The sequence below is a fragment of the Capra hircus genome, chromosome 7 (assembly GCF_001704415.2).
Source record: "Capra hircus breed San Clemente chromosome 7, ASM170441v1, whole genome shotgun sequence".
Classification (NCBI taxonomy): Eukaryota; Metazoa; Chordata; class Mammalia; order Artiodactyla; family Bovidae; genus Capra; species Capra hircus.
In genome coordinates this window covers 51,060,916-51,075,204 of record NC_030814.1, presented here as the reverse complement: position 1 = coordinate 51,075,204, position 14,289 = coordinate 51,060,916, and the positions used below count along the sequence as shown (strand labels likewise).

At 38.4% G+C, this 14,289-nt stretch overlaps 1 protein-coding gene across 5 annotated transcripts in view; it reads left to right on the top strand.

Moving 5' to 3' along the window:
- The window catches only part of LOC102174022 (serine protease inhibitor Kazal-type 5), an 88,014-nt gene that overhangs the window by 50,259 nt on the left and 23,466 nt on the right, over positions 1 to 14,289 (top strand). For 4 of the 5 annotated variants that reach the window (XM_005683119.3, XM_005683122.3, XM_005683125.3 and 1 more), the window contains 10 exons: positions 2,055 to 2,182; positions 3,843 to 3,927; positions 4,794 to 4,921; positions 5,504 to 5,567; positions 7,841 to 7,968; positions 9,511 to 9,607; positions 11,075 to 11,202; positions 12,861 to 12,933; positions 13,903 to 14,030; positions 14,176 to 14,254. In XM_005683119.3, coding sequence (XP_005683176.2) covers positions 2,055 to 2,182; positions 3,843 to 3,927; positions 4,794 to 4,921; positions 5,504 to 5,567; positions 7,841 to 7,968; positions 9,511 to 9,607; positions 11,075 to 11,202; positions 12,861 to 12,933; positions 13,903 to 14,030; positions 14,176 to 14,254 — 1,038 coding nt within the window. The remainder of the gene's footprint in view (positions 1 to 2,054; positions 2,183 to 3,842; positions 3,928 to 4,793; positions 4,922 to 5,503; positions 5,568 to 7,840; positions 7,969 to 9,510; positions 9,608 to 11,074; positions 11,203 to 12,860; positions 12,934 to 13,902; positions 14,031 to 14,175; positions 14,255 to 14,289) is intronic. The other variant, XM_005683121.3, reaches the window with a different exon arrangement.

The window sequence follows — 14,289 nt, the reverse complement described above, 5'->3', positions numbered from 1 at the left end:
TGGACAATACACTGTCACATAGTCTTACTGCTATACACTATAATGCCTACTAAATTTTATAGTATTTCAGCTTCATAACTCATTTAAAAAATTTTGTTTTTAAATTTTGGGGGCTGTGCTGGGTCTTCACTGCTGCTCAGACTTTTCTCTAATTGTGGTGCACAGGCTTCCTATCGTGGTGGCTTCTCTTATTGCAAAGCAAAGGCTTTAGGGCACATGGGCTGCAGCAGTTGCAGTATATGGGCTCAGTAGTTACGGCTCCCAAGTTCTAGGGCACAGGCTCCACAGTTGTGATCTGCAGGCTTAGTTGCTCCGTGGCACGTGGGATCTTCCCAGACAAGGGATCGAACTCATGTCTCCTGCATTGGTGGGAGACTTAAAAAAAAAAAATTTTTTTAAGCCTTATTTATTTTAATTGGAGGCTAATTATTTTACAATATTGTGGTGGGTCTTGCCATACAGTGACATGAATCTGCCATGGATATACATGTGTCCCCCATCCTGAACCACCTCCCTCCCCATCCCATCCCTCTGGGTTGTCCCAGTGCACCGGCTTTGAGTGCTCTGTTTCATGCATCAAACTTGGACTGGTCAGCTATTTCACACATTTCAAGGCTATTCTCTCAAATCATCCCACCCTCGCCTTCTCCCACAGAGTCCAAAGTCTGTTCTTTATGTCTATGTCTCTTTTACTGTCTCAAATATAGGGTCATCGTTACCATCTTTCTAAATTCCATATATATATATGTGTTAATATACTGTACTGGTGCTTTTCTTTCTGACTTCACTGTGTATAATAGGCTCCAGTTTCATCCACCTCATTAGACCTGATTCAAATGTGTTCTTTTTAATAGCTGAGTAATATTCCATGTATGTGTACCACAACTTTCTTATCCATTCATCTGCTGATGGACATCTAGGTTGCTTCCATGTCCTAGCTATTGCAAACAGTCCTGCAATGAACACTGGGATACACGTGTCTCTTAAAATTCTAGTTTCCTCGGTGTGTATGCCCAGTAGTGGGATTACTGGGTCATATGGCAGCTCTATTTCATTTTTAAGGAATCTCCACACTGTTCTCCACAGTGGCTTTACTAGTTTGCATTCCTACTAAGTGTAATCCCTCAGTGTAAGAGGGTTCCTTTTTCTCCATATCCTCTCCAGCATTTATTGTTTGTAGACTTTTGGATCGCAGCCATTCTGACCAGCGTGAGATGGTACCTCATTGTGGTTTTGATGTGCATTTCTCTGACAATGAGTGATGTTGATCATCTTTTCATGTGTTGGTTAGCCATCTGCATGTCTTCTTTGGAGAAATGTCTGTTTAGTTCTTTGGCCCATTTTTAGATTGGGTCATTTATTTTTCTGGTATTGAGCTGCATGAGCTGCTTGTATATTTTTTGAGATTAATTCTTTGTCAGTTGCTTCATTTGCTATTATTTTCTCCCATTCTGAATGCTGTCTTTTCACCTCACTTATAGTTTCCTTCATTGTGTAAAAGCTTTTAAGTTTAATTAGGTCCCATTTGTTTATTTTTACTTTTATTTCCATTACTCTGGGAGGTGGGTCATAGAAGATCTTGCTGTGATTTATGTCAGACAGAATACAGTCATTTTATCCAAATTGTAAATGGCAGGATTTCCTTCTTTCTCACGAAGGCCCAATAATATTCTAAGTTTTTCTAGGAATGCTCCCCTTCTAGGCCTGTTGAGTCTCCTCCCTTTTGATGTTTCCTAGCTTTTATAGATTGTGATGTGCAACACATCATAAACGTATATTTTATATTGGTCTCCACCAATTTTATCAGCCTTCCTCTGCACCTCTGTTGTAAGCACCCTCAAGAGGATGCTGACATTAAACATTTTCAGATCCACTATAGAGTCAGCACAATTTTGAGTCCACGATAGAAACTTTTTAAATGCTTTTGATTTACTGCTACATGTATTCACTTTTCTTTTTTCTTCTTACTCTGCATTAGTTATTCTTCAAAACAGACAGAAGTGTAGAGAGGGTAGAAAACCACTCTCTGAGAGCATATTTTCTTCATTTTCCAGGAACTCTGCAGTGAGTTTCGGAACCAGGTGAGGAATGGAATGCTCCTGTGCACCAGGGAGAATGACCCTGTCCGTGGCCCGGATGGCAAAATGCATGGAAACAAGTGTGCCATGTGTGCAAGCCTGTTGTGAGTATCTGCACTCTTCCCTCCCTTTCAATCTCTTCATGATTTATCAGCCCTGTGTCTCAGTTTCTTCATAAATTTGCAGAATATAGACTATTACTTGGATGCTAGACAATTTTAAAAGCCTATGGAAAAGACATTAAGTAACACTGAATCACAGTGACAATGTTATTCTCTATTCAGCTATCTCTCTATCTTCTACATAAGGCATAGGGAGTGTCTTAATTTAGTGCAAATATATTTCTACACCTGACAATCATCATTTGTAACAAAAAGAGACCAGAAGTTTGATGATTGATCTGGGTGAGATTAACTGTTTTTAATGCTTAATAATCATCATTCATAACAAAAAGCAGAAATTGGATGATCTGGGTGGGATTATATCTTTGGTTCTTTCCCCACCCCTGACAATTTATGATTCTTGAGTATATTCAGATACTGGTTAATGGAAAACCAGCTGAACAGAGGTCTCTGGGATCAGTGTGTAAACACTTCTAAAATAGCCTGAACAAGAAATGGAATAGAATGGATTGTATTTATCTTTTCAGGGGCATTACCATATGCATTATTACCATATGAAATAAATATTTGTGTAAATGAGTTACTGTACAGATTGAAAACCTTAAGACTTAGGGCCACATAATAGATGTTTACTGAACTGTGTTCTTTTTAAGCAACATCCATGTTCCTCTCTTACTGTTTTCCTGAGTGGGGCCAGAGCTCCACTGTGTGGGACAATATAGAAGTGCAATCATTATCACCTCTGATTCTACTCTTCCTTAGATTCTCAATCCTCTAGTGAGCCCTGCACTAAAATAAATGCTGAAAAAAATACTTAAATAATATATCTGTTTAAAGAGGTGCAGAGTTATTGCCCCTTAACTGTCATATGTTTTGGTCTAATATAAGTATATCCACATAGTTCCTTAGAGGAGAGATTGACAGAAGCAGCCAGTAGATTAAACAGTGCCTGAGATTCAAGAAATCAGGGCTCTCCTCTCACATACTTGATTTGCTAGTGCTATATTAATGACTAGAATAGATGTGATATATGCTAAGGATTTTTCCAGTTCTGATAATGGCACATGTCAGTAGAAAATAGCTAGAATGCCAAAATCTTAGGCTTATGATTTCCCTCAAAATATCAGCTGTCAAATCTTCTTGGACTTGAATTATTATTATACTCTAAAACTTGAATTCAAAATTGAATTTTAATTCCATTAAGATAATATTTAAATTTTTAATTTTATAGTGAGACATGGTTTATTTTGACTATGGGTCCATCATAGGATTGTATCACTCCTTAGTCTCATCATTATAATTATAATTATTTAGATAGCAATTTTGAAAAATCAGAGCAATTGTTGCTCTTTCTCAGATCATTGATTGAAGTCACTTGACTGATAGAAAAAAGTCCACCCAAGGGTCACATACTGATAAAAAAAAAATACTAGTTTTGTATTTTTAAGGGCAATTGCTAACTATTGAAGTTATCTGCATTATTGGGCAAAGTATTAGCACCTCTTGATTGGATAAGTTTGTACTGAAGACTGAATCTGATTTTTGGTCTGGAAAACTCATTCCTTCTTAAAATATATTACCAAAGAGAATGGAAAACTGAATTTAGTCTGTATCTTCTTCTTCTTCTTTTTTTTTATTGCAGCAGACTTGAAGAAGAGAAGAAAAATGTTGGCAAGGAAGAAAAGGAGAAAGCCGAGACTGAGAAAGTTAAGAGAGAAGCAGCACAGGTAACTTTTTCAGGTCCTTGGAGCCGCATGAACACCCCATTCTCTCTGGGCAAGAAAGAGAGAGACCCCAAGTACTAGTTTTTTTAATAGTTTCTCTGACAAATTACCAGAAACTTACTGGCTTAAAACATTACAAACTTATGACTTTATGATTCTTTAGGTTATAACTCTGACATGGACCCAAGGGGCTAAATCATAGGGTTGGCAGAGCTGTGTTCCTTTCTGGAATCTCTACAGGAGGGCCTGTCTCTCTGCTTTTTCTAGCTTCTAGAGGCCTTCCATGCGCTTTGGGTCTTGGGCTCTTTCCATCACCCTTAAACACTGCATCTCTAGTTGTTCTGTAGGTACAGCTCCCTCTCACTGTGCAGTCTTAACTCGTCCAGTTTTAAGGTTTGACCCTTATGATTTCATTGGGCACACTAAGATAATCCATGATAATGTGCCCATCTCTAGGTCCTTAACTTATTCACAACTGCAAAGTCGCCTTTGCTCTGTAACATGTTCACAAGTCCTGGATATCAAGATTTGGACAGATTTCGGGTCAGGAGCTAATATGCTGCCAACCACAAACTGCTTTACGAAAGGGACAATAAATTACTGTTTTTAATCTCTCACAGTGCCCAGCCCAGAATAATATTTGAATTAAGTTGAAGGTTTTCTAATGAGATAAGTGACAGTAATCTTATATTCCAAATAATGTGTGACCTCAGCATCTGAAAAGTATCTTGTCTAGTATTGACCTTCTGCATCATCATCTTGATGCATCCATTATGTTTGGGGCATTATATCCTAGTCTTCAAAGGGGTACGTGGAGGAAGCATTCAGTATTTCATTACCTGATGCTTAACTCCTCCCTCATTTGGCAGGAGCTGTGCAGTGAATATCGTAACTACCTGAGGAATGGACAACTTCCGTGCACCAGAGAGAACGACCCCATTGAGGGCCCCGACGGGAAAATCCACGGCAACACGTGCTCCATGTGTGAGGCCTTCTTGTGAGTAGAGCTGCGGCCACTGTTCCTCCTAAGCGCTGGAGAGGCTAGGCCTGTGGTAGGCGAGAGAGAGCATGCTGAAGACTTCCTCTCTGAGGCAGACAGTGAAGGTGACCTTTTCACTGAGTTTGGGGATTTACTATTACAAAGCTGTCTACTTAGTGCATTTCTTTAGAGTGTTCTCAGTGTTCTGAAAGGTACTTGAATTGCTATTAAGGGGGGACCATGTACTAAGGGGAAATTCCCCCTTGGCATACAAGGATTGGTCATTTTTGTTCTGCATACATACTGTCATGAATAATCCAAAGATGTAATCACTGGGTGCTGACAAATTGAAAGTACCCTATTGTCTCATCAATTTTTTAAGTATCCTCATTGCTTCCTGGGAAGAAGGACCACATCTTTGTTTTCCAAAGGAAATAGAGTGAAAATTTATTTACTGGTTAGGCACAATACCTGTGCCTTTAGGTAACACTAAAAATAAGAGGTGTAGAAGTAATGGAATATATCTATCTAGAGAGATCCCCTTTAGGATAATAGGTATGATACTGGGAATGGATTGATCCCCCTGCCTTTCTCTTACAGCCAGCAAGAAGCAAAAGAAAAAGCAGCAGCTAAATCCAGAAAAGCTAAGAGAGAAGCTGAAAAGGTAGTTATCCTGGAAGCTTCATACCACAATGAAGCTTTGTAATTTCTCTTTAAAAATAACTCATGGGATCACTGAAGGCCTATGTGCAAGAACTCAAGGTTCAGTTAGTCCAGGCCTTGATAAAATTTTCTTAAAGAGTCAGACAGTAGATATTTTAGGTTGTGACTATTTGGTCTCTGTCGTGACTACTCAACTCTACTACTATAGCTCTAAGGCAGCCATGGATAATATGCTAACAAATGGGCATTTATTTTGCATAAATAAAAATTTCCAGTAACTTTTTAATTTATACAAAAAGGTGGTGGGCCAGGTTTTGCTCACAGGCCATAGTCTGCAAACTTCTAATTTACTCCATTGCCCTATTTTTAAATGAAGATTTAAAATCCAGAGAGAGGAAGAGCTTGCGTACAAAGGTAGTGAGAGTATTGGTATCAGAATCTTTATGTTTTTCCAAATTTGTCACACTTGAAAAATGGGAACAACAGAATTCAAACTTGGACTTCATAACACCAAATCTAGCAGTAGCTCCATACAACATGGAGCTTTGGATGAACGCATTTGGTCAAACCAGGAGGGCCCCTTGCTTTCATTATATCTGGGGCCAGCATTTGAGCAAAAATTAGAGCAACATTCCCAAATAATATTTTCTTGGTTCCAAAAGGACTGACTCCAGGTAGATTTCTCCAGGTTTGTGGTCATTTTCTTGCCCCCATCAAAAACTATTCATGTTAAAAATAATCTCTAATGAAATATCACTTGGAATTCTGAATGATTTGGTTTGTTTTACAACTGTATTTCCCGCAATTGAGAATCTGAATTTTTAAAATATTAGCTCATATGCTTTCCTTTTTTCAACATCAATAGGAGACTAGTCTTCAGCATCAGATGATTTCTGATTTCACATTAGCTACTACCAATAAGCCATCCTCTCATATTTCTTTTGCTAAATATGACCAGTCAGGGAATCTGGCAGTGAACCTTGCAGCAGAGCTGGGAAAAGTTACTCTTGTATTCACTGAGTTTCCACTGGAACTAAAAGTTACAGAAAAAAAAACAAAGTCAATCTTACTTGCCACTGGTAACTAATTATATGATCTTGATTATTTGCTTATTCTATCTCAATTCCTCATAAATTTACTGAGTACTCCTGAGATGTCAGTCATTGTAGATATGTGTCAAAATATATTATCTCACATTATTGTCATAACAATTCAGCACATGTACTGAATACTTAATACTGGCCATTATTATTTTAACTGTGTGGAATTAATATTATTTTCATTTTTTAGAAGAGGCAGTTGAGGCACAGAGAGGGCAAGACCCCTCACCCAAGGTTGCAGGGCAACAGATTAGAATTCTAACAATATTAAATAGCCATCAACACATTGGGTTTGTCTGGACACACATGGTATATTATGTTAAATTCTTTAGGAAAGGGAAAGAAATCAGAATAAGAAATGGTGCAAATGACTGAGAAAGACTGGTACAAAATGACTAAAGTACCTGGGGGTGCTTTGCTATGGGAGGACAAGAGGACTTTCTCCAGATATTTGAAGGAGTCCGTGTGGAAGAAGAAAAATATCCTCGGTTTTTCTGAGGGAAGTAAGATATATTGACTTTGCTTACTGGTTTGAAGGAGCATACTCATCCTATTTGTAATGACATCTTAGGAAAATAAAACCCTATGAATAAGGATCCTATAGGAGTGATTAGAGTTCCTTTCCAAGATCCTCCTAAGTAGCACATGGCTAATGTGTGGGAATGATCTGATAGAAATTCTGGAATGAATTATCTGGAGGGTGATGAACTCCTTATCACTGCAGCTGTTCCAGTGCAAATTACACAGCTTATCGGCAGGCATGACATAAAGGGGATTATCAGGTGAACTTCAAAGTTCTACCTAAACCATAATTCTTAAAAATTCTATGCTGTATACAGTGTTCTTATTGCCTTACAATATAATAGACAATAAAGTCTTGATTAAGAACTGTGTCCAGTCCTCTGAGAACCCAGTTTATTAAGAGATTCTTGCTTATGTGTGACTGCCAGGTTCAGTCTGGACTTGGAAGCTAAATCTCAAGGAAAAAGAAACAGGAACCTCTTTTTAAGACCTGTGGTCTTAGTAGGAATTGAACAAAACAACCGCCAGAAAGAAACATTCATAGGTCATTTTCATTTTCATTTTTTTTTTTCCCTCGGAAGCACTTAGTAGGGACCCAGCAGAGGTATTTTCAAGAAAATACCCAAGCTCTTGCCTTTTCTCCTCCTTTTAGGATGCATGCAGTGAATTTCGGAGTCTTCTTCAAAATGGAAATCTTTTCTGCACTCGAGAAAATGACCCCGTGCGTGGCCCAGACGGCAAGACCCATGGCAACAAGTGTGCCATGTGCAAAGCAGTCTTGTGAGTGTGCAGATGAAGTCCATGCTGTGGGTGGCAGAGCTGGGAGGATAGTATATAGTGTTGGTCCTTTCCTTACATGTATTGTAAAAGCAACAAATGATCATGTGTAAATCATTTGAGGGTGCCTCTTTCTTTACAGAGGCTCAGATTCACAATTCTAGAAACAGACAATAGATGACCAAGTTATTCCACTACATTCTCCATTAGCTCTGGGGCACCGCCTCACAGTGGATCACACCATTTTCTTGATAAAATTCTAAATTCTGTGCTGTTAGGTGGATCCCTTCTCTGGATTATTTTGTAATCCCCATCAGAAAGAACGCACAGATTTTACTACCAATCTAACTCCTCTACCTACATTTTTTTAAAACTCACATTTTTAGGAAATTAAAGATAGCTCTTTACACAAGGCTTGGAAGTACATCTGAAATATTTGTCATTTAACAGTCATTTGCTGAACATCTAGAATGTTTAAGTGTATAATGGTTATATAAAGATGAATGAAATAGTATTACCAGAAATGATATAGTTCAGTAAGGATTAGACATGGGAATAAATTAATATAATACAAAGGAGTAATTGCTGAATGAAAAATGATGTATACAATGTGTTATGGTAGTTCAGGAAAGGGAGAGTTAATAGAAAGCTTTATGGAGGGATAAAATTGGATCTGGTAATTTGGATAATATGTGAACAGTACAGGAAGGAATGAGGATAAAACAGGGAACTGCATAGGTAAAATCTAAGATTAAGGAAGGTGTAGTATGTACATAAAAGAGCAAGTCATTTTAGTTAGAACTTATCCACTTCACCAGCTTTGAATGCCAGATCATGGATTTTGAAGCCAATTCTATATATAGTGGCAAGCTGCTAAAATTTTTCAGCTAGGAGAATAAGTGGCATAAATGTGGTTCCTTCTTGGAAGATTCATATGTTAGCAGTAAAAAGAAAAGCAAGGTACCAAAATTCAGAATACTGTTGGTGGTAGTAGGGAATGACAGTAATCCAGCAAGAGGTAACTAGAACACAGAGCTAGAATAGAGGGTGAGTACATCAACACGGGAGACACAGGAAAGTGAAACCAATGTAAGCAGCTAGGTGAGCTAAAGAAGAGGGAGCAGTTAGGGATGGCTCCAGTGTTTTGTTCTTTCTGAAGGAGAATTCAGGAGAAAGAACACATTCGGTAGAGGAGATAATTATGTAAATAATTAAACACCTCTTTAACATGAGTTGTTTTAGAGAAACTGCTCTGGAGATTCATATGAACATTTACAAAATGCTAATTAATTGCTCACCAAGTCTTGCTTGGGGTTCCGTAAATGCTGGTTTTCTTCTACTGCAATAAGAGTCTTCCAGGCAAAAGGATGCAACATAATGCATTTTTCTATTTTCAGATAAGAGGGCCTGCAATGTAACAGATGTTCAATAAATGCTGGTGAATTCTATAAAAATCTAATTTGGTCATAGGATGAGAAACTCATAGAAATGCATTCCACCTCTCTGTAATCTATTACTCCCTACCTCCCACTTTCTAATTTTCAGCCAGAAAGAAGATGAAGAAAGAAAGAGAAAAGAAGAGGAAGATCAGCGGAATGCTGTGGGCCATGGTTCCAGTGGTGGTGGAAGAGGGAAAGCTAAGGTGAGGGCTGCCTCTAATTCCATAACCAGAGTGGGCTCAGCTCAGTGCACTGGGGTCATGGCAGAGCCTGTGGTCAAAGGCTATAAGTGTACACAGTGCTGAGCTGGACAGCATCCTTGGAAGGACAGGGGATTTCCCCCTTATGACTGCAGAGTAATATCCAAGCAATTTTTAGTTTCTCTAGGGCTCACTCTGACTTCTCTGAACTTGAAAATAATTAACATGATGACCTGATCCCAGTCTCCTGACTCTTCTTTCTGTCGTCTAGTTTGAAGCCAATACATGATCCTAGGAGAGGAAGTGGCATAAATGTAATGATGTTTCACATCACGTGCTCTTCAGGTTCTTTCATTTTGCGCTCTCTCTGACTGGAGCCACTTTTGGGAGGTATATTTGCTATTGTTCCAAGACAGGATAATATGGTGAAAGAACATAGGTTTTTGAGTCAGATGGTTTAGGGTATGAGCCTCCCTTTGTCACCTGGATTTGCAAAGCATTGAATAAATCACTTCATCTCACTCAACTCTATAGTTTCTCTTACTTAGCAGTACTCCTATAGGGATACAGTAACTTAGGTGAGTGTTGACACATTTCCTGATATGTTTTAAATGTCACTATGACAATGTTGCATACAAGCCCACTCCTCAGGCATGTGAACACAACTGCTAAGATCACAGACACCTTGTCTTTGGTCGTATGACCTGGTCACAGCCATCTTATCTCTAGTCATATGACCTGGGGATGTCAAGACTCTCTCTTTGCCTCCAGATCTGACAGGCCCAGTGTTTGCCTTTGAAAAATTTTGGCTTTTCTGTTTGTGCATATCTTCTCCTGTAGGAGGTTGAGTTCTTACTCTCAGGTATAGACTTGTTAAGACTCTTTGCCTATCTTGTCTATAATTTACTCAAGCCTGTCTTTGGCATTTTGCATGATTTTATGCTTTCTCCTAGCACTTCTTTCTCTCTTCTATCTATATTAGAGGTCAGCATTTTTTTTTCTTTTCTGTAAAATGCCAGATAGCAAATATTTTAGGTATTGCAAGTTACACACTTTCTGTTACAACTATTCAACTCTGCCACATCTACGAGAAATCAGCCATAAATAATACTTAAATAAATGAGTGAGGGTGTGCTTCATGTTTTATATATAAAACTTCCTATATAAGAACAGACAGCAGGACAGATTAGTGTTGTAGGCTATAGTCTGCTGACCCTTGATCTATGCGATTAGATCCCAGCCAGCTTTATAATTTCCTTGTGTAAAACCTTAAAAGCAACATTACCCATGACAGCTGACCTCTTAGAATATGGATGATTCCAGCCCCTCTTCTGTTGACAGCAATCCTAGGTGTTACATGCTGTATAAGAGGAGATAGATAAGAACTTCGGACTCAGATTATTTAACAAACTTAATAAACATACAACAGACCAAGTCATCCAGGGGGCCTGCTCTCTTTTCCCTTTTCAGGACCAATGTGCTGAATATCGGGAAAAAATGAAAGATGGAAAACTCAGCTGCACTCGCGAGAGTGACCCTGTCCGTGACGCAGATGGAAAATCATACAACAACAAGTGTGCCATGTGTAAAGAGATACTGTAAGTGCTTTTCTCAACCTGCTTGTCTAAAAGACAGCCACATATTCCTCCTGAATTAATGGCTGTTTCTCATTTGCCTGTAGTTTCTTTCATGAAAACTACCCTCTCTGTTAATTCTCAAATATTATCTCCTTCTCTTGCATCCCCTAAAGAACAATGAGCCCAAGCAAGGGCAGCTAACCAGTGGCTGATTCCTACTCTATTTTGTATCATAATTTTGTGAACTCTAGCCACTGGAGATTTTCTATCAGATCTGTGACTGTAAACTGAATTCCACCAGACTGAATCATTACAAGTAGTCTCTTTTTCCTAGTATTTTGTTAAGGTTCCATGACTTAATGTTTGTTTGAATCTTCAGGTTACGTTGACTACCACTTCCCTAATTTTATTTTATTTTCAATTGAAGGATAATTGCTTTACCGAATTGTGTTGGTTTCTACCAAACATATCAATCAGCCATAGGTTTACGCATGTCCCCTTCCACTTGAACATTCCTTCCACCTCCCTCCCCATCCCATCCCTCTAGGTTGTTTGAAAGAAATGAAACTCAAACTGAGCCCCAGTTTGAGTTCTCTGAGTCATATAACAACCTAGTTCTTATATATGAAAAGGGAGCTCCCTAAAATACACACACACAGATATTCATGTTATATATATTCATACACATTTCTTTCAAGCATAAAGCCAAATGAAACTCTGAAAGAGATATACACATACCAGAGTTCTGTACTGTTTGGATCTTGGATCAGAATCACCTGGGTTATTAAAAGTCAGATTACTGAATCTCAATGTAGATCTTCTCAGTAAAACTGTTGGGATTGACAGTGAAACTGATTTTTAAAATCTCACAGGTCATTCTTAATGTACATGAAAACTTAGGAACCACTAGCATAAATATTTTATCAGAAAGGTAAAAGATTAAAGAAAACCCCCCAAAACCATAATCCTAAGGTACTTCCTATATCACTTGTCTTCTATCTTAGGGTCCAATGATAACCTAGATAAATTGAAATATTAGTGCTAGTCACTCAGTCATGTCCAATTCTTTGTGACCCCATGGATTATAGCCTACCAGGCTCTTCTGATCATGGAATTCTTCAGGCAAGAATACTGGAGAGGATTGCCATTTCCTTCTCTAGGAGACCTTGCCAACCCAGGTATCAAACTTGGGTCTCGTGCATTGCAGGCAGATTCTTTACCATCTGAGCCACCAGGGAAGCTTAGGAACAAGGAATAAGAATGGTGAATTGGTAAGGAATTAAAACTACAACTGATGAAAAAAAGGTGAAAGAACTGAGGAAGCTGGACTTGGAGATCTGAAGCTTACTTTTAAATATCTGAAGGATTAATATCAGGAAGAGAAAATGGATTTAGCAGTCTTGTTCCATGCTTTCCTGAGGATGTCAAGTAAGGATGAAAGCTACAGGGAGATTAATTTGGACATATATAAAGGAGACTTTGAGATTAACTGAATTGATCTCGCTAGAATATCTGTCTTGTAATGGGGAGCTTCTTAATACCCAAGGTGACTGTCCATCTCTGAGAGGTGGAGAGAGATTCGCTATGAAGAAGGTGAATTAGAATATAGAAACTCTTAGGCCTCTTCCAAACCTGGATATGTGTTAACAACACGACTACTGAAATCTTTTCTTTTTTAGGCAAAGAGAAGCAGAGGAAAAAAACAAGCAATCTGTCTACAGATCAAATGGGACTGATTCAGCATCAGGAAAGGTAAATCATTAACCAGGTTTTGGCAAGAATGGTCTTTCTGTAAGTCATTACTTGACTATCAAAAATGTGGAAAGAGCACTCCAGTGTTGGCAGTCAAGATCTTATGCTTAGAAGCTCAGAAGTCATCATGAATGTGAATATCACTGATAACTTGTTCAGTGTGGAAATTTAACACCAAATGGAAATCTTCCAGCCTCACACTTTATAAAACACTTTTATAAAGAGTAGTTTATTTAATTATCTCAATAGCCTGGTCAACTAAGATTTTCCCTATCTCATTTTATAGATGGGGAAAATGAGGTTTGGCTGCTATAACAAATTATTACCAACAATAGCTTAAAATAACCCTGATTCAGCATCATACATTTCTGGAGTTCAGAAGTCCTAAACAGGTCTTACTGTGTTAAAGCCAAGGTGTCAGAGAAAGGCTGCTTTCCTTGGTGGAGGTTCTGGGGAAGATCTTTTTTTTTTTAACTTCTAGAAGTGCCTGCATTCCTTGGTTTGTGGTCATCTTTAAAATCAGCAGGGGCCAGTAGATTCTTTTTTTTTTTTTTTTCCAATGTTGTATCATTCTGACTCTGGTTTTCCTGCCTTCCTGTTTCACTCGTAAGAATTTTTTTGATTACACTGGGCCCACCCAGATAATCCAGCATAATCTTCCCATTCTAAAGTAACTTGGTTATAAAGCCACCTAACCTTGCTGTGTGGGAACTCTACACTGGACCGCAGTGGCGTCCAAGTGATCATTTCTGGAGTATGCAGCCTTACATGGCAAGCAGGAATTAAAGTTGAAGATGGAATTCATCTTCAGAAATTACCACTTGGACACCTCTGTGGTCCAGTAAAGAGCCTCCCACAGCAAGATTAGGTGGCTGCCCAACTCCTGAGTCAAAATCTTCAAAATTTTCAAGCTCAGTCAAATACTATGTGAAAATAGCCATCTCCAATATAATTTTTCCTTCTTTTCAGGATGTATGTGATGAGTTTAGAAATCAAATGAAAAATGGAAAGCTTATTTGTACCAGAGAAAGTGACCCTGTGCGAGGTCCAAATGGAAAGACACATGGTAACCAGTGTGCTATGTGCAAGGAAAAGCTGTGAGTATTTTTCAAAAATGAGCTTTTAATTGTTGAGTCTTAAAGTAAATAATCACTCATCCGTTCAAGACAATTTTTTTTTAAAGCATACCTGAGGTGTTTCTTCATTTTGGTTGAAACATTTCTTCTCATTTTTCTCTTTAAGGGAAAGGGAAGCAGCTGAAAAGAAAAAGGAAGAGGAGGAATACATGAGAAACACAACCGGAAAGGACAATGAAAAACAGGTAATATACGTTAGACATATCTTGTGCTCAGTTGC